At 47.1% G+C, this 25,266-nt stretch overlaps 1 protein-coding gene across 2 annotated transcripts in view; it reads left to right on the plus strand.

Moving 5' to 3' along the window:
* Positions 1 to 22,270, plus strand: part of Dpysl5 (dihydropyrimidinase like 5) — a 109,693-nt gene extending 87,423 nt beyond the window's left edge. For both annotated transcript variants that reach the window (XM_008835012.3, XM_029564466.1), the window contains 8 exons: positions 342 to 386; positions 2,008 to 2,083; positions 3,221 to 3,377; positions 7,612 to 7,753; positions 10,665 to 10,807; positions 11,487 to 11,694; positions 16,760 to 16,928; positions 19,615 to 22,270. In XM_008835012.3, coding sequence (XP_008833234.1) covers positions 342 to 386; positions 2,008 to 2,083; positions 3,221 to 3,377; positions 7,612 to 7,753; positions 10,665 to 10,807; positions 11,487 to 11,694; positions 16,760 to 16,928; positions 19,615 to 19,700 — 1,026 coding nt within the window. In that variant the 3' untranslated portion in view covers positions 19,701 to 22,270. The remainder of the gene's footprint in view (positions 1 to 341; positions 387 to 2,007; positions 2,084 to 3,220; positions 3,378 to 7,611; positions 7,754 to 10,664; positions 10,808 to 11,486; positions 11,695 to 16,759; positions 16,929 to 19,614) is intronic.
* Positions 22,271 to 25,266: the final 2,996 nt, after the last annotated feature.

The raw sequence follows: 25,266 nt of genomic DNA on the forward strand, positions 1-25,266 counted from the left end.
TAGAGGAGGTCAGAGGACATAACATGGTAGAGTTAATGGAACTCGGGTCACCACACTTGCACAGCAAGTTCCTTTACCCTGTGTGCCATCTTGGCCTCACCACCTTTTGACTAATCCTCCAAAAGCATCCAGTAAGGAAGTGCCTGGTATCTTGGGTCCTGGGACCCTCCCTCTGTGGGAGCCCTGGCAGTGCCCCTGCTTCCAGCCAGTTCCTGTAGATTCAGCCAGCCCCTTTGCTGTGTCAGACACTCCAGCACTTTGTGTGCAGAGAGCTCTCAGACAGGTGCAGCTGTCTAGGAGATGATGAAGCTTGGTTCCTTCCTGCCCCTTGTTTCTAACAGCTGGAAGCTGAAGCCACTCACCGTGTCATCACCATTGCAAACAGGGTAAGTAGCCCATCTCCACACTGGAAGCACAACCTTGTTTCATTCTGCTCTGGGGGCCAGTGCCACAAGTGACCCCCAAACCCCAGCCCTGCTAGCTGAATGTATGCTGCTCCCCTAGTTCCGGCATGTATCCTGCCTACCCCCAGCTCTCAGTTCTACTCCTGTGAGCTCATGAATTGCTGAAGCTGAGATTTGTTGCTTGAGTATAAGTGGCTTAGAAAACCATACTTTAAACCTATGCTTTCTGGGCCTTTGTTTTCAAACTTCTTTCCTTGGTTTGATTTAGGTAAAGCCCTTAATAAGACACTGGTGGAATGTGGTGGGAATCAGTAAGAGACGGCACCAGAAATGAGAACCTTGTCCTTTATCTAATAAATAATGTTTTGACCACATGCACATCACACCACCCTCTGATCCACTATTTCATTATAAAATCAGAGTGATAGTTTCACTTACTTTACACTGGACAGTTGCTGAGGCTCAAAGGAGCTAAAGGAAGGGGAAGTACTTTATACAGTGGAAAAGTTATCCCTTCTGCAGGATGTCACTGAAGTGTTTGAGTTGCACAGATAAACTAAACTACCAGCTCAAGAAGGATCAGAATTAGAGACTGGGGCCAGGTCTGGAATTAAAGGACACACACCTTTAATTCTAGCACTTAGGAGGCAGAGGCAGGTGGATCTTTGTGAGTTTGAGTCCAGCCTGGTCTACATAGTGAGTTCCAGGCCAGCTGGGGCTACAGGGAGACCACGTCTCAAAAAACAAACAAACAAAGAGCCTGGGAAGTGCAAGCTCTCAGGCCCCAGAGGGGCCCACTAAATTCAAATTGGAATGATGCCCAGCAGTCTGTACTTAGAAGCCCCTCAGTGATTCTAGTGGGGGCTCAAGCTTGGGACCCTACCCTCTGGGATGACTGGGGCTTCCTGGAAGGATGCAAGCATAGAGGTATAGTTTTAGGAATGTGGGGTACAGAGGCTGCAGGTCAGCCAACCCTAGAATTAATCAACTCATACTAGGCACATGAGAGCCCAAGCTAGTTCCTAAACTCATCTATCCTCCTAGCTTGATAAACAGAGGTGTCAGGATAACATCTGGGGAAAGTTTTCCATTAGCTCTTTGGCGTCTAGAAATTATTCCATTGTTATGGCAACCAAATACTTCCTAATGAAAATTTCCCTCACAGTTAAGAAAGGTCTGGCCCAGAGAAGTTAGCCATGGAAGTTAGCCATTCTGTCTGTTGATAAGATGGCATTTAGACCACAGGCATCAAAATTTCAGGTAGAAGCTATAATACATGACTGTCTCTGGGTCAGCTGGTTTATGAACAGGAAAATAAAACAGTAAACACTCATGAGATGCAAGAAAACATTAGGTTCAGTCTCAGTAGCCTCAACTCAGTTGCCTCCTTGGTTGGTGGGCTCCAGTGCTGGCTGCTGGCTGCTGCAGCCTGGTGTTATGTGCAACCCACCAGTCCTGCATCCCTAGCATGAAACTGTTACTTAGTGTTGGCAGTGAGCTACGTAAAGGGATGTGTTGGTGCAAGACTGACGGTGGGGAGGTTTGGGTGGTGATAACTCTGTGGACTGTGTTGCTACTTCCTGCTCTTGTCTCTTGTGTTTAGACTCACTGTCCCATCTACCTGGTCAATGTGTCCAGCATTTCGGCTGGTGATGTAATCGCGTCTGCTAAGATGCAAGGTGAGACCCTGGTTTGGGCAGACAGTGTGTGTTATGCAGTGGGATCAAAGGATGGGATCTACCAGTGGACACTCTCCCAAGCTTGGCTGCTGAGACCAGACCCCGAGGAGCCCACCTTTCCGATTTCTCTGCAACTGTCTGCCTCAGAGTGCCCTAGCCTGGGCTCAGTTTGTGAGAACCAGTCTTCCTCCTCACATTTGTATAACAGCATTCCCGTAATGTCTGTTACCTTAACCGGGTCAAGTAAAATTATCTAAGTGTCTTTCTGGCCAATAGGGTTGACTAATGGTTACCTTTACAACAAACAAAACCCTAAGCCAGTTTCATTGGGCATGTTGGTGGCTGTGAAAGTCCCTGGAGAAATAAGAATGTAAGCCCAGCTTTCCTGTCTAGCCACACCTGAACCCTGTGTCTGACCCCAGGGTGGGGTGACTTGTGTGGCTTGCGTGACTCCCAGTGTAGATCCCTGGCACTGCTGAGGCTTTCTAGTTGCCAGTAGCCTAACCCAGTGCAGGGTACTGGTGAAGGCCTGGTAATAGGAGAAATAAAGTCAGGGTAGCGCCCTGGGGGTGTAAGTCAGAATCAAGGGCAACCCATCCTTTATGCCATTTTGCCTTCTGAGCCCACCTCCTGCCTCTCCCCTGGGTGAGGCCTTTCATGGGGTCCCAGCTGGACTGTTGGCTCAGCCTGCTAATGGGCCCCTCTCCTGTCCTCTTGCCCTCAGGATATGCTCTGAATCCCACTTCAGCAGTTCTCCCAAGATCAGTCACAGCATTTGCCTGCTCAGAAAATAGGCTGGGCTACCCACTAGACCTGGCACTGCACACTTGCCCCACTATCACCCTACCTCACTCCCCACAGCTACCTGCACACAGCCAGGCCAAACTAGACTCCCAAAAGCGCCCTTCTCTGCCCCCTGGCCTCAGAGCCAGTGCCTTTCTCTATCCCCTGCCCAGGGTCAGCAGAAGAATAAGAAAGTCTCTGGGCTTAAACCCAGACATGCTTTTACATGCCTGAACAAGCTTGGGCAGGTCTTTTCCTGTTTGCCTTCAACTCTTTCACCTGTAAAGTGAGACACAGCCCAGTCGTCTCTCAGGCCAGGAGCTTCTTAGTTACTCTTTTAAACTCTCCTTCCAGGGAAAGTGGTGCTGGCTGAGACCACCACCGCACATGCCACACTGACAGGCCTGCACTACTATCACCAGGACTGGTCCCACGCAGCCGCCTACGTCACGGTGCCTCCTCTGAGACTAGACACCAACACCTCCACCTACCTCATGAGCCTGCTGGCCAAGTAAGGTGTTTCAGCAGGACAGTACACCACTGGCACATGGTGCACACCACACAGGGCTGTAGGTCTTTAAAATGTCCCAAAGGACCCAGAAACACTTCTAACCTAGATTTGGTTTTGTTGTGCCTACAGAATGAGTTTGTCTAGAATCCAGCAGTTACTTGGCATTCTGTTAGATTTGGAGTGGGAAGAGCATTGATCAGCATTTCAAAGGACATTGCAACCTCACTCTGAAGTTCAGTGGGGAGTTGGGGGATGGGACCTGACATCATTGTTCAATTTTGTGTGGTCTCATCTCTTCCTAACAGCATTAATTAACTTTAATTGTTGCTGTGACAAAATACCTGGCAGAAATGACTTAAGGAAAGAAGGGTTGATTTGGGCCCACAGTTTTAAGAGAGTTCAGTCAGCATGGTGGTGGAAGTGTGCTGCTGAGACTCCTCACATCTCAGTGGATCTGGAGGCTGAGGGCAGGGGAACATTAACACTTACCTGGCTTTCTTTTCGTCTTATAAATATATTGAGTTCAAAACCCCCACCCTTAAGATGGTGCATCCCATATTCTCAGTTAATCCTCTCTAGAAAACCCCTCACGGAGACACCCACGTGCGTGCCTCACTAATACCCTAGACAGTTCTTAATCCAGTCAAGCTGACATAGATTCTAGCCCCTCTCCTTGCTCTTCCCATAGCCTCATGTGGATTTCTCTCTCCTTGTGTGCACCTTTCTGCATCTATATGCAACCTCCTCCTTTCTGTCCTGTTTCCCTCTTTGCTCTTACACCCTCCCTTCAGATCCCCATTCTCCAACTCCTGCCTGTCTAATGCTCAACCCCAGTCTAAAGAAAGTGATCTAAGGAACAAGCACAGTCTGGCCCGGCACAATCATGAAAGGTTTGGTTTTGTCTCAGTGACAGCTTGCAGCTTCTTGAGCCCCTGAGAGTGACAACATGGGGAGAAGACATTGCTTTCTCTTCTCTTCTGGTCATTAAAGTCCCATCCAAGCCAGTGTGGTGGCACACACCTTTAATCTCAGCATTTGAGAGGCAGAGGCAGACGGATCTCTGTGAGATCGAGGCCAGCCTGGTCTACATAGAAAGTTCCAGACTAGCTGAGGCTATAGGAAGACCCTGTCTCAAAAAAGACTAAATAAAGTCCTGTCCAGTGCAAAGTCAGGCTCCCTCCCCCCAGTCTCCAAGCTCTGCTCATGCTGGGATAGGTGGAGGAGGAAGAAAGGTGAAGGCCTCTTCCAAAAACCCAAGCATGTTTCCTGGTCAGCCTTCAGCATCAACAATGATACTGACAAGGCAGCTTATACCAGGCCACCTTCTACAGTGTCCCAGCCCACAGGAAGCTCCTGGGTGTTGGCCATCCCTACAGTGAGAGGACAGGCTGGACCACCCCCTTGTTTCACCCAGAACTTGGAGGTAAGGCCATCTGCTGCCCTAGAAGGTGCCCGCTGCTGTCACCTCTGCTCTCTTGAAGTGTCACAATAAATAAAGTGGCGTGCTCTTAAAGAAAACACTTGTTGGTAAATTTTAGCTTCTACATGCATGCAAACTCATGTGTACCCACACACATACAAACATGCACACCATACATACATGCATGCAATATACACATATATAGATCTATATCGAGTGTGTGTGTGTGTGTGTGTATATATAAAAAAAAACTGTTTTAACGGTCTGAGAATCCTTTAAAATTCTCCACTTACTACAAGGAAATTTATTAAAGGAACAAAAATAGCATTTCTGTCCACCCAGATTCAAGTAGACAAGAAAAAGAATGAATCATTAATTGAATAATTTAAGTTCTTATGTCTAGCCTATTTTGTTCCATTTTAATTATTTAAATAAATTCTCATTTAGGAATTGTGATTTCATGTGATAGAAGAATAGTTAGAATCCCTTTTTAATCAGTGCACATTGTAATGTGTGTCATTTTATAGGATTCAGAGCATAAACTATTTATAGGAAATTATGATTACTATAATTTTCTTCTATACACATTATTGGTATAATTTATATGATGTAAAATGCTAGAAAGAAAACACAGACACAAATTACCCTTCCTACAAGGGAACCTGAATTATTTACTTTATGATACAATTTTTCAGGTTAAACAGGAATAAAAAGTGCAATCTATATATTTGTCTTTTATTTAAAAATTTGGCTTCTTAGGCCAGCACGATGGCTCAGTGGGTAAAGGTGCTTGCCACCGAGCCTGACGACCTGAGTTCCATCCCCAGAACCCACATAGTGGAAAAAGAGAACCAATTCCCACAAAAGGTGTCTTCTAACTTCCACAGATATGCACACAGACACAGGCATGCATGTACACTAAATAAATAAATAAATAAATAAATAAATAAATAAATAAATAAATAAATAAATGTGAAAAATTAAATCAATGTCTGACTTCTTAAAGGAACCAGAATTTTCCACTTGAACATGTAAAATGTGCCATACTTGACAAAGCCAGCCTAATTTTAAATTTTAGACTGGGGAGATGACTCAGCAGGTAAAGGCACCTGCTGTGGAGCCTCATGAACCCACATTTGATCTCTGGGACTCCCATGTTGAAAGGAGACCACTGTCTCCTGAAAGTTGCTTCTGACCTCCACGCTCGTGCTGTGGCACTCATGTCCATGCACATACACATACACAATTAACTAATCAATTAATTAAACACTTTAATGTTTTTATTTTAAAGCATTTGGGTATTTTCTTTCTCTCAGATTCAGGGCAGCACTTAGGGACCTCAGAAGTCCTAGGTGACCCCACCCCACCCCATTCATTCATACCTACTTCTAAGGAAGTCAAAGGCTCAGAGGGAGTTGAGGCCGAGGTGCAGGTCCCAGGCCTACAGTCCATGATCTTTGTGATGGGGACCTCCTCTAATATGAGTCCCACCTAGGTGTCTGGAGGCCTCTTAGATCCTATCATTTCTTGTGGGTTCTGCAGGTGTGGGGAGGTTGTGGGGAGCCCAGGGTGCTCTTAACACTGCTGGTCCGTGGAAGGGTCTCTCCTCCTGGCTCTGCAGCCAAGTGGAAGGTCAGCCCGGCCACAGGGAGAGCTGAGTCATCTTCCTGTGGACTTGCCAGAGACTGATGAACTTATCAGGCCCCAGGGATGACAGTCCTTTGTCAGTCTGGCTGGGAACTGTCCATCAGCCTCAGCATCTGCCTCCTGACCACATCACAGGAGCTGTTCTGCTCTGTTTCCCTTCTGAGTGGGTGGAATGTGAAACTCCTGTGGCTGACCCTCAGGGTCCCGGCAGGTGCTCCCAGCAGTTGTCCCTGATCCTATGTGATCCCCCAACTGCAGTCTGGTCATCCTGAGATGGTTCTGCCCTGGTGGCATGGACATCCTCACCTCTGCCCTGCCTTGTACAGAGATCTCTGAACATGACAGAGATCTTTGGCAGAAGGCAAGCCGCCATATCTTGTCCTAAATCTTAGCTGGTCCTGGATCTCCCTGAGGACCTGGTTGCACCTTAGCCACCCACAGCCCCACTAACCTTCTGAGGCCCTGGTCACAGATGGCACTGAAAACAAGTCAATTGGCTTCCAGACAGTGGTAGCTGATTAAAGTCAGACTGTCTTGGCCCTTCCCTTTAGGCAATGAGGCTCCCATTGAACTTGGGAATGCTTCATCAAGCACCTGCTTGTGACTAGCAGGGACAGTGGGGAGGGCAGAGGACTGATAAAAATAGGGTGGAATGTGATTCCTTGATATTAAGACCACTTATACCACCATCTCACCCCCAGCTAAACCCTAAATGGTGGGCAGGTGCTTTCTTCCCACTTTCTTGAAAATTGCCACTCTTACTGGAATCTTCTGGAGCATACTCTGCACATATGCCCTATATGTACATATTGGTAGATAAACTGAGGTTCATTTAGATGAAATAACGCACTAGAGGTCACACAGCTACTAAGTGGCAGGGCCAAGATTAGAAATGGATTTGTGCCAGGCTGGTGGTGCACGCCTTTAATCCCAGCACTTGGGAGGCAGAGGCAGGGGGGGCTCTCTTAGGTGACGGGCAGCCCGGGCTTTATGGGGGGGTTCTGGGTTACAGGGGGGAAACGGGGACACTGTCTCCAAAAAAAACAAAAAAAAAAAAAAAAAAATGGATCCATTAGGTTCCCAAGCCCAGGCTTTCCCCAATACCTATCCCTACCCCCAAGACCTCAACTTCCTGTCCCCTCACTGGTCACTTCTCTCTCCCCCCAGTGACACTCTGAACATTGTGGCGTCAGATCACCGGCCTTTCACCACAAAGCAGAAAGCTATGGGCAAGGAAGACTTCACCAAGATCCCTCACGGTGTGAGTGGCGTACAAGACCGAATGAGTGTCATCTGGGAGAGAGGAGTGGTAGGTGTCCTGAAGCCCAACCCATTTTCTCCCAGTGAAAGTCTTTTTTTTTTAATTTTTAAAATTACATTTATTTGATTTACCTGTTTGTGTGTACACACACATCACCGTGCACATATGAAGGTCAGAGGACGACTTTCAGGAGTTAGTTCTCTCCTTCCACCATGTGGGTTCTGGGGTTCAAACTCACGCCATCAGACTTGATAGCAAGCACCACTGAGCCATCTCACCAGCTCCCAGCACTACCATACACCCACAATTTAAAAATTGTATCTCAGGGCTAGAGAGATGGCACAGTGGTTAAGAACACTGGCTGTTCTTACAGAGGACCTGAGTTCAATTCCCAGCACCCACATGGCGTCTAACAACTGTCCATAACTTCAGTTCCAGGGGATCTGACACCCTCTTCTGACCTCCCACAGGTATTGTACAACATGGGTGCACTTACATGCACACAATACACTCATACATATTTTGGTATATTTCTTTCTAGTTCAGTAGTGCACCATACTTTTGGGGGGCTTTTTGAGGCCAGGTCATGCTGTGGAGACCAGGCTTGACCTTGAACTTGCAGCAGTCCTGCTTCAGTCTCCCAGTGCTGGGATAACAGGTGCGAGCCCCTACACTTGGCTACCACACAGTATTTTCATATTTTCATAAAGATGTGATCATCTTTTTTCTTCATATTTTAAGACCTTGAATGTCTTCTTAGAACACCACAAAATTCTTTATATTTTAATTTATTTTCAGTGCCAGGGATCTAGCCCAGTTCCTCGTAGATGCTAGGCAGGAGCTACCACTGCCTACATCCCTAAGCTCAAAACATCCTTTTTTAAAAAAAATACTTTATTATTTTTATTTTATATGTACAAGTATATTGCCTGCATGTATGTGAGTGCACCCATGTCATGCAATGCCACGGAGGTCAGAAAAGGGCTTCAGATTCCCCTGGAATGTTGTAGCTGCAATGTTGGTGCTGGTAATCAAACCCAGGTCCTCTGCAAGAGCAGTCTGTCCTGTTAACCACTAAGCCATCTCTCCAGCTCCTCAAAACATCCTTTTTGATTGTTGAATAATAGTCCCTCCATAGGAAATACTATATTTAATTCTTCCATTGAAACTTTTAGCTATTTCCAGTTTTCACACTTCGAATGATGCTGTAGAGAACTCCTTATTTGTGAATATGTCCGCATTTCTAATTACTTCCTTAGGACATATTCCTAGAAGGTAATTTTTGGATCAAGGGATAAGAACGTATTTTAAATTCCAAGTATATTTTGTCTAATTGAATTTCCAAAAAGATAGGAATTGGGATTTCATTTGAATACCACCTGTTCTGCTCATGGAGAATAAGTATTTCTGGTCTTGATCTATCATGGGATATACTTTCTACTAGTTACTTTCTATTGCTGTGATGAAACACTGACCAAAACCAACTTGGGGAAGAAAGTTTATTCGGCTTACACATCCTGATCACAGTTCATCATTGAGGGAATCCAGGGCAGGAACCTGGAGGCAGGCACTGAAGCAGAATCAATGGAGGAATGCTGTTTACAGGCATGTGTCCCTGGCTTGCTCAGTTATTTTATGTGTTTGAGTGTACTGTCTGCATGTATGTAAGTGCACCCATGTCCTGTAATGCCTACAGAGGTCAGAAGAGGGCATCAGATCCCCTGGAACTGGAGTTACAGATGGTTCTTAGCTGCCATGTGAATGCTGGGAATTGAACCTCTGCAAGAGGTTCCTCTGCAAGAGCATCCAGTGCTCTTAACTACTGAGCCATCTCCCCAGCCCCTCAGCTACTTTTCTTATACACCAGTCCCACCTGCCCAGGGATGGTACTGCCTACAGTGGGGTCAGGCCCTCCTATATCAATTAGCAATTGAGAAAACGCCTCATAGCTACAGGTAATTCTGATGGAAGAAATTCCTCAGTTAAAGTTTCCTCTTCCTAAGTATGTCAAGTTGACAACTGAAACTTAAGTAAATAACACTCAACACACAATATGAGTCCATAGAGATTTGAAATCACGAAAATTAAGCCCTGGGCTCAGGGAGAGGCTAGGAGATGGATCAGAGCTTGTCCGTTGAGTAGAGGCATGTGGCTCTCTAGGATGGGGAGCTACTCTTTCAGAGCTTGGAATGTACATTAGCCACCCCCCAACCCCCACAGTTTCACTCAGTGTTCAAATATTATATGGAAAATTCTAGAAATAATTTGTAAGAGAATTTTAGGGGTTTATTTGTTTGAAACAGGATTTCCCACTCTACCCCAGGCTAGCCTAGAACTGTAGCCCAGGCTGACCTTAAACTCACAGCAATTCTCTCCTGCCTTAGCTTCCTTACAGCTAAGATTACTGTCTTAGGTCACCGCTCCCAGCATTGTAAGTTTTAAATAACTTTTATCATAGTGTGTTGTTAAAATCATTCTATTGTAGTAGCTGTTCTTAGTCTTCCTCTGTGTCTAACTTATGAATGAAACTTGATCATGGGTGTATATGTATAGAAAGACAGCATAGTGTGTCTAAGGCTCAGTTCTGCCTGGGTTTTTGGCATCCAGTGGGGACCTTGACAGAATCCTCACAGACATGGGGAGAATTAAGTTTTTGCATGTGAAGGGAGGTTCCTGAATCATCCCTAGTGGACACATGACTAGAGCTGGCCTTTGAGGTTACATTAGAGGCAGGCAACATTTGGTACAAGTCACTGGTGGCTGGACAGGGAAGAAAGAAACAAGTGAGCTCCCAAGCTCTGCTGATTGACTCATCTGAGACAATGCCCACAGCACTGTCGTCTTTTGGATCACAGTTGTGACCATCTGAGCTAAAGGGCCATAGGCTGGGTGGCAGCTGCCTGCAGAGGGAGGTACATGCCAAGAACCTGGCTGATTTGACACTTCTAACATGTTTCAGGTTGGAGGAAAGATGGATGAGAACCGTTTCGTGGCTGTCACCAGTTCTAATGCAGCCAAGATTCTCAACCTGTATCCCCGAAAGGGCCGCATCATTCCTGGAGCCGATGCTGACGTAGTGGTGTGGGACCCAGAAGCCACAAAGTAAAAACTGCTGCTAGTCTCTTGGGATTTTCTAAAAAATATTTTATTTTTATTTTATGTGTATGAGTGTATTTCCAGTATGCATGTGAGTGCACCTGTGTTGTGCAGTGCCACGGAAGTCAGAAGAAGGCTTCGGATTCCCCTGGAACAGAGTTAAGGACCATTCATAGCCACCATGTGGGTGCTGGGAATCGATCCCGGGTTTCTGCAAGAGCAACCAGTGCTCTTAACCACTGAGCCATCTCTCCAGCCCTGTCTCCTGGGATTTTTAAGATGTTATATTACAGAACTGCAAAGTCATATAATCTTTGAACTACTTCAAGTGAAGAAGTGTGATCATGGCTGTCTTCCAGCCATCCTTACATGGTCTTTCCTTTGTTCCCATGCCTGGTGCCTCTGTCCTCTCTTCTAATGACACCAGTTGGATTAGAACAGAACACAACAATCTGACCTCCTTTTGCCTTAATTACCCCACTAAAGGCCCTTTGTCCAAACATGGCCCCATTCTGAGATGCTGGGGGTGAGGACTTCAACAAAGGAATTTTTAAGGGATGGAATTCAGCCTGTATCAGCCAGCCCTGGACACCATCCCTTCCCATTGGGCATCATCCCTTTCCATACAGCTGTGCCATCTTTCTCTGTACTCAGAACCTCCTGTCCTATCCTTGTCTCCCACCAGGACCATCTCAGCCAGCACCCAGGTGCAGGGTGGAGACTTTAACCTATATGAGAATATGCGCTGCCATGGCGTGCCACTGGTCACCATCAGCAGAGGACGTGTTGTGTATGAAAATGGTGTCTTCATGTGTGCAGAGGGCACTGGCAAGTTCTGTCCTCTGCGGTCTTTCCCAGATACGGTCTATAAGAAGATGGTGCAGAGAGAGAAGGTATGGTGGGGCTGAGAGGAAGATGTGTGGGAAGAGTTTGAAGCCCTTTTTGGGGGGTATGTTCCCTTTCCCCCTTTAACTATCTGGCATCCTCATGCTGTGTATTAGCTATTTTTGCATCACTGTGACCAGAATACCTGAAAAAAACAAGTTAAGAGAGGAAAGGGCAATCTTGACTCAAAGTTTCAGAAGTGTTAACCTGACAGAGCAGTTTATGGCAGTGGGAGCGTGCAGTGCGACTGTTCACATGCAGCAGATGGGGACAAAGTCAGCTTTCCAGAACCAGGGGCTTGCTAATGACCTTCGACTGTTCACACCAGTCACCTCCTTCTGCCAGACAGGTCCCATCTACTGAAGAGTCCAGGGCCCCCAGTCAAGGAGCAAGCATTCAGAACAAGACTATGGGAGACATTTCAGATTAAACACATGATACTGTTTTTCCTCTGAATGCTATTGTCATCCATCCAGTGTTCAGAGTGTGTGATGGGAGAATGGGAATAGTGGAGTCAGAAAATGCTAGTTTCCACTCCTCATCTTCATGTGTATGTGTGCACATAAGTGCAGGTGCCCCTGATGACCTTAGGCTTTGGATCCCCCTTGAGCTGGCATTACAGGGGTTTATGAGCTACCTGACAAGGGTGCTGGGAACCAAACTCCAGTTCTCTACAAGAGCAGTACACACTCTTACAGCTGACATCTCTCCAGCCTGAGCAGACAAAATTTAAATGAGCAAGCAAATGAAGAGACTGAATTCTCAAAGACATGAGAAGGAAACTTGAGCATGTCTGTGACCTGAGGCTCTCCTGATATGCAGGCTGAGGGCCTCTGAGTGAGGGCCATTGCTTGGCTCCTTCCCACTCTTGCTACAGCTAAGGAGGCAGAGAACTAGTATGAAAAACTGGTACTGGAAAGGTATTATCCAAAGCCCATGAGTAAACAGGTCCATTAGCACCAAAGATCAGAGCTCCTGGCAAGCTCCCCACTGACCAGGGCCCTGAACTCCCAGTCACTAAAGCCTTTCTGTCCAGACGCCACAAAGCCAAGGCATCCAACCCAGATCTGCTCTGAAGAAGCAGGACTGGGAGTGCTGGAAGAAAGGTGGGAGTTTGTTATCACAGTGATGAATTCAAGTACCAGCTCTGGGTCTCTCACCAAGGCAGGGGAATGGCCCTAACTCCAAGTGTTCACATTTCCAGTCCTCAGATACAGACAGTGGGCAGAAGGCCTCAGCCTTCCCTCTAGAGGAAGTGCCAGGAAGAGCTCTGAGAGCAGTGTATTCACATGTAAGATTCTCTGACAAAGGCAGGCTATAATCAAAACGTGGAAAATGAAATGCATGGGTGAAGATGTGGAAAATTGGAGCTCTCATTCACTGATGGAAGGAATATAAAGTGGTATGACCTCTGTGAAGACAGTTTGGCAGTTTCTGGAAAGAAAAAAAAAAGAGTCAGCATATGACCCAGCAATCACACCCTCAACTATATATACCCCAGACACAATAAAGGCATATCTGCCCAGAAATACATGCATGATTATTAATGGTAGCTCTAGTAGAAACAGCCTAAATGCCCGTCAGCTGTTAAATAGGTAAACCCCGTTGTGGTATATCCATTCACTAGAGTTATCATTCAGTCATAAAAAGGAGTAAAGTACTGATAAACACTGTAAAATCCAGATAAATCTTGAAATCATTTTCTATCTGAAAAAGCCAGGCACTAAAGATGAAATACAATATATGATTACATTTGCATGAAGTGTCCAGAACAGCAAATTCATAAAAAGGAGATTAGTTCAGGAGCGGGAGAACGAAAGGCATATTAAGTGTTTGAGGTTTCCTTGGTGGGTAATGAAATTCTTTGGAATTGGACATTGACAGTGGTGGCACAACCTTATGACTATGTCAAAACCCACTGAATTCTGTGCTTAACTGTGCCTTTTGTGGTATGCTAATTGTATCAATTTGAAAAAATATGTAGCAATTATTTTAAAAGAATTACTCAGGAACTAGGGCAGAGAAGAATGCCTCAAGCTTCTAAGGCCCAGCCTCACAGGACATTAGATAAATGTCAGTTCCCAGGACCCCACTGCTATGGAGAGCACCTGTCCAGACTCCAGAAGGAAACTGCCCAAAGCCCCTGAGCAGAAAGAAGGCTGGTGACCAAACCAGGAATGAGTTGTCTGAAAAAGGTGCAGACTGTGTACTTGGCAGTTCACTCCACAGGATGAAACCCTGCTCATCCTAGGAAAGGGAGGAGCTGGAAAGGGACCTCTGGTTCTTGAAGACATTCCTGCAGTCTCATGAATCAACACCTGCTCAGAGAGCCCTGACAATCAGCTGTCAAGAGTGAGTTGCTGACTGTGTGAAGACCTACTTGGACCACTGAGTCCTTAACACTCAAACGAAGGAGCCTGAACTTCCATCACAGGCCTGTGGAATTTGTCTGCTGCCTCCTCTGGGAGAAATTCATTTGTGCTTTCCTGCCACACTCTTTCTTTTTGGATCTTGTGCTGGGCTGCAGTTGCTAGTTTCTTCCCTCTACCTAGTTATCTTTGGTACAGGTAGGGGCGATGGCCCAAGATGATCTAGGAAGTTGTCAGGGACCAAGGCAGCGAGCCCTTCTATGGTGGTGAAGCTACACCAGACCAGAAGCTGTGGCCCAGCATGTCTCTTGGGAGAGCTGAGAGGATAGAAGAATACCCTGCTCTCCAGGGGCCCATAAGATCCTTGAAGCAGATGAAGTTACTTTTGCAAAACACTAGAAAGTTGGGTGAAGTCAAAAGATAACAGACAGATGGGATGGAGAGGTAATTAAGAAAACAAGAGCTTGGGGAGAAGTCTGTAATAGGCCAGGGAATCAGTAAGAAGTCGAATAGCTGAGCTGGAGAGATGGCTAAGTGGTTAGGAGTGGTTGCTGCTCTTCCAGATGACTCAAATTCAGTTCCCAGCACCCGTTTGATGGCTTGCAACTGCCTTAGCTCCAGTTCTTGGGGATCTGAGGCCCCTTTCTTCCGTAGGCACCTGCACACACATGCTATACACTCATATGTAGACACATATGCACTTAAAAATAAATGTTAAAAACAAGTAGACCGTTACACACTTCTATAACACCCAGAGGTCATGAACTGTGTTACAGTGTTGGTCAGCAAGCCCCAGGATTAGACTTGCAACCTAGCTCCACTGTTTAGCACCTCTGTGATCTTGGGAAAATTGCTTAACCCCTCTGGGCCCCAGCTATAACAGAGTAGTAATAACACTTTCTCATAATATTGGGCGAGAATTAATATATTAATACATGTAAATTCCTTAGAAGAGTGTAAATTATTAAAAAGTGTTAGTTATTATTCTTTTTCCCCCTTGGATGAAGAAAAACTGCAAGGAAACAGATGATGGGGAAAATAGTCAAGAACATTTCAGTGAGTATATTCGGATTGATTTAAATCGACTTAAGGCCCTCTGTCGAAAGGACTTATTATAATGAAAACTTCCAGTCCTCATAAAGAAGCCAATTATAGCCCTGTTCTTCACCAACCCTTTAGTGACAGAATGTGAGAATGATAGGCAAAAGAAATAAAAAACCTCATTTTCCCAAAAAATACTAAGGAAGAGAGCAGTCTTGGGGCAGGGTTCCATGTCTACAAGAAGGGAAACCATCCCTGCCAAGGCCTCCATACCCCAACCTCAACCTCAGACACCAGTGCAGCCTAACAGAGGCCTAAACCATTATTAGACCAAGTCTAGCATTTTAGTAGTTTTTTTTTCTTTTTCCATTTTCATGTCTGTGTGTCCATGATTACAAGTATGTGGGCACATATATGTATGGGTATGTGCATGTGGAAGCTTGAGGATAATGTCAGGAATAACCCTCCATCGCTCTTCTTCCTCCCCTCTCTGGCCTTGCCACACCAGGGTCTTGCAGTCAAACCCAGAGTTCACAGATATGGCTAGTCTTTTAGCTCACTCACTCTGGGTATTCCCCTATCTCTCCCTACTGGGGCTGGAGTTGCTGGCGGCCACTGCATTATACATAGGTTCTGGGGTCCTAACTCTGGTTCTCTCACTTACTTGCACAGCAAGTGCTTTAACACTGAGTCATCTCCCCGGCTCTAGGTCTGACATTTTGATGGCAAGGCTTAACTACAGACCTATTGTGAGAAAGTATGAAAGAATGTGGAGGAAATGAAGGAGTAGCCTTCAGAAACCCCCTATATCTGTTTCTCTCAACAAGACTGTGGACAGGCATTACACAATAGTGTGCTCAAGGTTCTGTCCCAAAGGATGCAGGGCGAAGGTCTCCGCTGCTGCTCCTCAGAGCACCTGTACACACTCCCAGCACACTTCTCACAGTAGCAGTTTTTAAAATATTTTATTTTTATTTTATGCATGTGAGTATATTCCCTGCATGTGTGTAAGTGCACCCATGTCATGCAGTGCCTGCAGAAGTCAGAAGAAGGCATCAGATACCCTGGAACTGGAGTCACAGACAATTGTTAGCCTCCATATGGGTTCTGGGAATCAAACCCAGGTCCTTTGCAAGAGCAGCCAGTGCTCTTAGCTTCTGAGCCATCTATGCAGCCCCTACAGTAGCATTTTTAGTATAATGGGTCACTGTAAGTGACCTGAACCGGGGCCATTAAGGTTCCAGTCCCAGCTATGACTCCTAATCCTTTATAACTGCTACTGGCAGTGTCCCACGTCCAAATCCACTGTATTTAGGCTCAATTCCCACCAGATTGTTAGGCATAGTAATAGTCCTGGCTCTTGGGATCCTGTATCAGGCCACCCCTGTACATGTGAGGGTGCTCACTAAGGAGTCACTTTAGATGTCTCCTTGCCAAACTACCCTGGAAGGTTCCACAGATGTGAAGGATGACGAGTGTGGTGCTTGGTGATTGTGCATACTTGTATGTGCACATTCATGTTCATGTAGGAGGATCGAGAGAGGCAGCCCTTGGAGTCCACATGCTAGAAGCTTTGTCATCTGCATCCTGTGCCCAGAGTATCGTCCATGCACTTCTAAGTGCAGCTGTGCACTTGGCTCTGATGCTCTTTTCTATTCATTAGACCTTAAAAGTGAGGGGAGTGGACCGTACTCCCTACCTGGGGGATGTTGCTGTTGTTGTGCACCCTGGGAAAAAGGAGATGGGAACTCCGTTGGCAGACACTCCCACAAGGCCCGTCACCCGACACGGGGGCATGCGGGATCTTCATGAATCCAGCTTCAGCCTCTCTGGTAAGGGCAAGGGTGTGATGGGACCAGAGGGGAGAAAAGATTCCAGGCAGTGGGCTGTGGCCTGCATGTCCTCAGTGGGCTCCCTTCACTCATGTCTAGTGATCCACAGTGTTTGGCGTTAGAGACACATGGAGTAGGGGAAGGAGCATGGGAAGACCATGAGGCTCAGCAGCCATGACAGGCCACAGTCCACCAGAGACTCTCACCCCAGTGTCTGAGCTCAGGTGCTTTTGAGAGCCCCACACACAGGGTGCTCCAAAGACAACCAGGCTCAGATAGACCAGCCCTCCCTGCTGTTCATGGGACCACACCCCATCGTCCCAGCCTCTCCCCACTCCCCAGTCCCTGATACCTTGTTACTCACTTTCCTCACTCTGGCCTTGCCACACCACCATCACCTTTGTACTGCTTTCACCTTTTTCTGGAACCAGAAGTTAATTGCGTTACACACATTTCATTAATGTTAAGTGAAACGTTTCTCTCTTTATCTGCTTCTGACTCCCGGTTTCTCTCCCGTGTCTTTCTGTTTCCTAGGCCATGTCCTGTCCCTAGTCTGTCCTGGGTCCTTTGGTCCTGCCCCATTTCTTTTTTTTTTTTTCTGGCCCTTTTTTGAGACGGGGTCTCCCTGTAGTCCCAGCTGTCCTGGAACTCACTATGTAGACCAGGCTGGCCTTGAACTCACAGGGATCTGCCTGCCTCTGCCTCCCAAGTGTTGGGATTAAAGACGTGCACCACCACGCTCCACAGTCCTGCCCCATTCTTAATACCAATTCCTCCCAGCTACACCAACAATGAGCCTAGCTCCTCTAGCCACAGCTGTCTGGGCAGTTATTTTATGGCAGTCATATATCTCAGGTGCTCCATAGTCCTTGAATGGGGACATTGCCTCATAAATGGCAGAGATGTTCTCAATAGAAAACACACAGAGGCTGTGAGGTGTGTTGGTCCTTCTCAAGTTTGGGTTTGGGAACTGTGGTCACCACTTGAAGGGGCAGGGCCCTCATCTCACTGACCCCAGCTCAGTGGCCCTCAGGACTAGCCAGAGAGAATCCCTCGCCAAGGGCTATCTCGGGCAGGGATACTGAGAAAAACAAGACATAGATCATTGCACCCAGAGCACACTGGGTTGGGTAGGGAATGAGGCCTGAACACAAACCATCCTGGGATGAGAGTCAGAGTCTACACTGATGGCCAATGAGAACCTGTCTACTGACATCTCTTGGTGCACAGCTTTGTACTGAGAGCAGCTTGAGCCAGGAGGTGGGGGCCTGTGGAGAGGAGTCCTCCCAACACACATACCCAGATGACCACTACCATTTCCACCACTGATAGGACATGAATGCAGAGAGAGACAGACACATTTCTGTAGCACTGTTCATGTACATAGCCAGTCAGGGATGTGTGGATTCTCAGGAACGCCTGAACACAACATGGCCTGAGCAGCTAGCTCCACAAAAAGTGTTGAGATCCCAGGGCTGCGGGGCCCCGCCAACCAGCAGCCTCTTCTGCCTCAGCACATGAGCCATGACTGGGCAGTGCTTCCCTCAGTTGTAGCAGACCTCAGGCAGTCTGCCACCAGCCTGTCACCTTGCCCTTCCAGCCCCAAGTCCTGCCTATTGTAGTGGAACATGCTCACGAATGCCCCACTGTGCTCTCTGGGACACTGAGTCCTCCCTTCCGAGTCTTAGGGTTCCAAGACGTGGAGTCTTTGGTGTATGATTCTTTCAAAACAGTAAGTGTTCTCCTTTTTCCCTTTCTGATCTACCCACCACCGAGGCCTGTATATGAAGGTCTGTGTGCTCATTGGCTAATCTCTTGCAAGCACAAGAGAGACCATGTACCCTGCTCATGTGAGTAAGTGGGGCTGCTCATAAGGTAGGCTTTGAGTCAGGAAAACCTGAGTTTAAACTCGGGCTCTACCCTTTTCACTGCGTAGCATGTAACAGTGATATGTAATGTCCTTGAGCCTCAGTTTTCTCATCCATACAATGGAATGAAGTCATGAGGATGAAATGAGAGAATACTTGGGATTGGGAGAATGGCTCAGTCAGTAAAGCCATTGCCTTGCAAGCACAAGGACCTGAGTTTGATCCCCAGAACCCACATTAAAAAAGAAATGCTAGGCATGGTGACTTATTTGCAATCCCGGTGCTGGGAAGGCAGAGACAGGAGGATACCTGGAACTCACTAGCCAGCTGTCAGCCAGTCTAGCCTAACTGATGAGCTCCAGGCTTGTCTCAGAAAAGGTGAACAGTATTCCTAAAGATGACGCCCAAGGTTGTCCTCTGGCCTCCACACACACACACATTAAAAGAGAAAGGCAGGGACTGCAGAGATGGCTCAGTAGTTAAGATCACTTACTGCTCTCCAGAGGACCTGAGTTGAGTTCCCAGCACTCACATCAGGTGGCTCACAAAGTGGGTGATTCATACTGTCAGCTCCAGAGGATCTGACAGCTCTTCTGTCCTCCACAGGACCCATATACATGTGCCATACACACAAGCACAAATGCACATGCATGCAATGAGCACACACACACAAATGAAATTTAAAAATAAAAGGGGGAGAAAGAGAACTCACAGAGGGTTTAACTCAGCTCCTGCACATAGGGAGCCACAGTAGTGACCAGGGCCAGTTAACTCAGATGGGGTCAGCCCAGTTGACCCTTTGTGCTTCCTTCCCTCAGGTTCTCAAATCGATGACCATGTTCCAAAGCGGGCCTCAGCTCGGATCCTCGCACCTCCTGGAGGCAGGTCGAGTGGTATTTGGTAAAGGCACTGATCAGTGCCCCCAAGTGAGGATGCACCACTGCCACCTGCTTGCATACCCTCCGACCATAGCTGCAGGGGGCGGGAGAGGCTGGGCTGGGCAGTGCACCACCTGTGGGGGCTCCAGGAACCGAAGAACCCTCCCCTTGTCTGAAAATGATTCACGGGTCTTCGAGCCACCCCTAACAGGCACTTTGAGCTGTCCCTCCTGCTCTGTTCCTTCCTTCCTTGGCCCTGAGATTTCTCTGGGCCTGGAAGCCCACACTATGCACAGCGCCTGGTCCTGCCCCTCCTCTCACCACGGCCTCCTGTGCTGGTTCTGGGAAGGCCCAGGCTTTAGTGCCCTGCCCTGCTGCCCATCCGGCCAGGTGTCCAGAGCACTTTAGCAGATGTGTTTTATAAGTAAAGGCCTTCCTCCCAACCCCCCCCTTAGGCCTTATGGTGACATTTCCCAAATCAGACAGGTGTACGTTTCCCAGCCATACCCAAGACGTCCCATCTCTCCTGACTCACCCTTGGCCCTGTGCAGTACAAGGGACACCCTCGGTGTGGCTGTAGTTGGAACACCCTGTGCCCTTTGCCAGCTTCGTTCTACTCCCCACCCATATCCTCTGGGAGTCCCAGGCCCCAAAGAGGTAGCTGGGTGGGCATAGGGCTGGTGCCAGGTGCGTGTAAATGGTTTTGTTTTGCACGTTTGGTTTGCGCAGTGGTTTGGTTTGACTTGTTTGTGCATCCTGTGGAAAATAACGGTGCTTCGTGTCACTAGCATAGCATAGAAACAGGAATAGATGTGGTTCTTAGGAGATGCTGCACTCACCACCAACCAGACAGCACAGAGAGAGATGAGGTGGGGGGGGTGGCTGGCCCAGTAGGCCCCAGTCCCTTAACCCAGGGACCTGTTTCCTACATTCTGATGGGCTTGGATGCAGACTCTTGAGATCCTCAGGCAGTAAGGGGGCCCCTCTCATCTCTGTCTGTGGTCACTCCCAGCACTAACCCCACACCCTCATACCCACCCACCCCCAGCTTCCTGTGACTTCCTCCTGCTGGACAAGGTCTGACTACTCCTCCTGTGTGACTGGCAAGAGGCCTCATGCCTGCCTGCTGAGAAAGGGGGAGTGGGAGAGGGTTCAACCAGACAGACATACAGACACCAGGGAAGGAGACTTAAGCCCACAGGACCTAGCTGCAGAGTCCACCTCGCTGGACAAGCGCTGTGGTATCCTGCACTCAATACCATGTTCTCATGACTGCTGGTCTCTCCAGTGACCAGTTCGGCCCTCCCTGCCTCAGAAGCTCCTCAGAGGTTCCCATGGGTGGCTACATGATCTAGGAAGTGGCCCAGCTGTCAGTCCTTGACAAGCCTCATTTCCCTGCCCCTTTGGCAAGTAATCTTTTGTTTAGCACCCTAAGCTTGCAGGAGGCCCCTGGAATCTTGGTATTCGTATCCTGCACATGTCTATAGTGCTGGTTGTACATCAGAGCATTTATAAGTTCTCACTTGCTCCTCACAACATGTTGCTCTCTACAACTTACAGATAAAGAAACTGAGACCTGAAAAATATGGGTCCTCTGGCCCCAGACGTGTTCCCTTATGGCCTTGGTTGTCTAGCCTAGATGTGGAAAAGAGAGGTGGAATAATATCAATACCACCAGGAGTTTAACCATGTAGAACACTTTCTCCCTAGTAACATTCTGCCTTGCTTTGCACAAGTCAGTTTTATCTTTGTTGTGAACAGACTAATGCATACTCTTGGTTTCAGCCTGAGTTAGAAAAATGTTGGGGACTTGTCATGCAGGTTGAGCTGCACCCCATCCTCCCTTCACCCCCATTGTCCTGAGGAGCTGAAAGGATAAAGATGATAACCAAGGGAGCTGAGAAAGCCATGGGAACAGGAGATAGGGACCCTGGGAAAGCCCCCATGGATAACAGAAGGGATGACACTGACTCCTGGTATAGTATACATCATCTCCTCTTCTTCCTAGACCTCTTCTTTTTTTTCTTTCTTTGACAGGATCTTGCTATTGTAGCCCAGGCAGCCTTGAACTCACAGTGATCCTCCTGCCTCAGCCTACCAAGTGCTGGGATTACAAGCATCAGCCACCACACCTGGCTACACATCATCTTTGTTTATTTCTACCCTTACTGGGTCATGGGTGTTGGGCAGATACCAAAGAGCCAAATAGTGGTGGGGCTGGCTTGGCAGGGTGCCTTGCTTGAGCTAGGAAAGCTTTACTTTGTCTGCGTGCCTCCACCTGAGATGCATGACCCAGCGTGCTGGGAGATCACATATTCCAGGGGCCACTGTAGGCCTTCCCCTTCATCCACCCCCACCCTTCCATAGACCTTGTGCTCACCCAGGAGCTTCTAGATGGAAATCAGAAGGAGGCTCAAGGAGCCAAACAAATGGTCACCCCCCCCACTGTCCACTCCCTGCCCCGTGTAGAGCTCCAGCCAACTCCATCACCAGCTCAGTGACTGCTGACTGGAACAAAAAGGCTCTCTGGTTGCACCGAATGCGGCTCTCAAACTGGTCTTGTACTTGCTGAATAAATACTGTTGTTCTTGCCTTAGCTGCTCTCTAGGTTTGTGGGGTTAACTTACCAGAAAATTGTGCTACTGTGTGTGTGTGCGTGCGTGTGCGTGTGCGTGTGTGTAGTGCTAGGAATCCACAGTAGGTCTCTTGTCAAGCCAATTCCGTGATGAGGACTTCTTTCATACTGACCCAGAAGCCACAGAACCACACGGAAGCCAAACCCCTCCAGCTGCTGCGGTGGCAGGCACAGCCTGGGGTTGGGATGGAGCTGTCAGCACCCCAGCACCCAAGTGACTTCCTCACTCTTGTAAATGTCATGGTGCTAAGATTGTGTCAACCCCAAGATGACACACGGTCCTATGCTTTGGCCACCAGTTGAGGCAAAAACCAAACAGCCCAACACGTTGTGTTCTGGTGCAGGTTTGTATTAAACTGTAGCTGCTTCTCACTTGGCCTCTGTTGTGTTTATTCAAGAAGAGGGAGCCTGGCAGAGGGCCCCTTCTACAGTGGCTAGGTGACATTTCCATTGCTAAGAAAACAATCTTGATCCTTCACCCTGATCCAGTGGGAGCTCACTGGGAGGTCTAGGCAGAGTCTGGAGGTTTAAAAAAAATTTTTTTTTTTGGTCTTTTTGAAACAGGGTCTCCCTGTAGCCCCAGCTGTCCTGGAACTCACTATGTAGACCAGGCTGGCCTTGAACTCAACAGAGATCTGCCCACATCTGCCTCCAAGTGCTGGGATTAAAGGTGTGCACCACCATGCCCGGCTTAAAGTTTTTTTTAAGTTTTTTTTAAGGATCAGCCCTCTCTGAGAACCCAGAGATTCTTGTCCTAAAAGCAGGGTTTTGGTGCTGGATTTCTGGGGACAGTTGGTAGGTTAAATAGGAAAAAATCAGGGAAGGCATTAGAAGCAAAAGGGGAAAGATTTAGACTTCCCCACATATTCTTTGACACTTTTTCTCTTAGTTAGTTCTTTTAGTAACCATTTTACCATTGAAGGGAAGCTCACAGTCCTTTCTCCATTCATCAGAAACTGGTGGACCCATAGCCTCATAAAATCCCATGGAAAGCAGGCATGGTGGTGCACACCATTAATCCCAGTACTCAAGAGGCAAAGACAGATAGGTTTGAGGTTATCCTGGTCTACATAATTCCAGGCCAGCCAGGACTACATAATGAGACCCAGTTGCAAAAAAAGAATAAAGTCACATGACAAATGTCCCAAGGCCCTAGTGTGTCTTTGAAGGGCCTTAAAAGTCTGCTCTGAATTTCTAGAACCCCACTTTTGAAACTGGGCCCTGGCCCCTCAAAATCCATTGCAATATATTCCTCCACCTTTAGTGTGATTAAATTCACACTAAAGAATGAAAGACTTGCTATAGTCCTAGCACTTGGAAGGTTGAGGCAGGGGGATCATGAGTTTGAGGCCAGCCTGGGATACATATATTTAGTGAAACCCTGCTTCAAACAGACAAAAAGTGGGTAGATTACTGCTTCTGGTACTGTGTGTTGAACTTGCACTTATTTTTTTCTACAATGTTTTTATTGGGTTTTTGTGTATTTCATACAGAACATCTCAAACAATCTTTTAAGCCCCAAAGAAAGAATGGAGAAATTCTAGGTAGTGGGAAAAATCTATACAACACACTGGGGAGCATATTAGATTTTTGGTTAACTATCCAAAATCCATAGTAAATCTATGGATAAAAATTGTAAAAGCCATGGCAATCCATGTGCATGGCATGGGGCAGCATACAGGAAAAATAACGAACTTGGGAAGACTCTTGAATACCTTAACATATGCATAGTTGGAAAAAGACCGAATTGAAAATAAGGCTGGATCGTATGGGAGAGTCTATATTTGGAGAAACCATCCAGTCATCAGCTAAGCAGCATCAGCCTTGATTTCTTAAGTTGTGATTCCAGGTTAATTCATACACAAGTATAAGTGACACTAAGATCTGTGGGAAGGGGCTCAAGGACACCCCAAGTATGAAGAAGACATGACATTCTACCAGGAAAGGTAGACATTATAGTCCTAATTAATACAAGGCTGGTTTCTTTTTGAGACATGATCTCACTGTGTAACAATTGTTGGGCCCAAACTCACAGAGATCCACTTGCCTCTGCCTTCAGAGTGCTGGGGTTAAAGGCGTTTGGCACCACATCTGGCAATGATAGACTTTCATACACTATTGCCAATAAGCAACACCAGGCTTAAGACTAACTATGCTGAATGCTTGGTTTCAAAAGCATCTCCACAATGTTTAAATTTACAGGAATTTACTCATTTTCCAGATAGTCACAGAAATGTATTGAATATTTAACTCGAAATGCAAATTTTTCACATTTTTTACTAAAAGTCTCAAGTCACTTTAAGACTGCCATTTCTGTGTGTCTCCCCCGACCCCATTGGACACATTACAGGAATTGAAGCCCTCCAAGCCCCTTTAAGGGGAAAACTTCCTCTAAATCCAGTGTCACCTCACTGAAAACTTGCACACAATTCTCCATGCCTGTTTCATCATCTAACCAGTGCCTTTTCAGTTACTGGAATTATTTTATTATTATTACTATTAAAGTTAGTTGCATTTCATTCAGAATATCTCAGACAATTTGAATCATCTTTATAGCTCTGTCTCCACCAGACCCCTCCCATGCCCCCCCACTGGAACCATATACTCTGTCCTGGGTGTTAAGGCCCACTGCATCATGTCAGTGTCCCCAGATGTTCCCCAGTGCAAGTCCATCCACTTGCAGTCTAGTCAGATCCCTCTATCTATCCAAACACCTATCAGAGGATAGGGTGGGGGTTTATTTACAGAGGAGTGGGCACCCCCCATTTATGGCTGCACTGGAAAGTCCACACTCCAGTATAGATTGTGACTTCCTGACAGCCGCAGAAAATGAGAGGTGCCTCCTGGCATTCTCAGCATATATATCCTTAGCCCCTCCCCCACATGCAGCTAAGGTCGACTGATTGGGTGGGAGGGGTAACCGACTCCCTCTTCGACTCCTTGATGAGTGTGGAAAG

This window comes from Nannospalax galili, unplaced genomic scaffold (genome assembly GCF_000622305.1).
Source record: "Nannospalax galili isolate Female #2095 unplaced genomic scaffold, S.galili_v1.0 scaffold517, whole genome shotgun sequence".
Lineage (NCBI taxonomy): Eukaryota > Metazoa > Chordata > Mammalia > Rodentia > Spalacidae > Nannospalax > Nannospalax galili.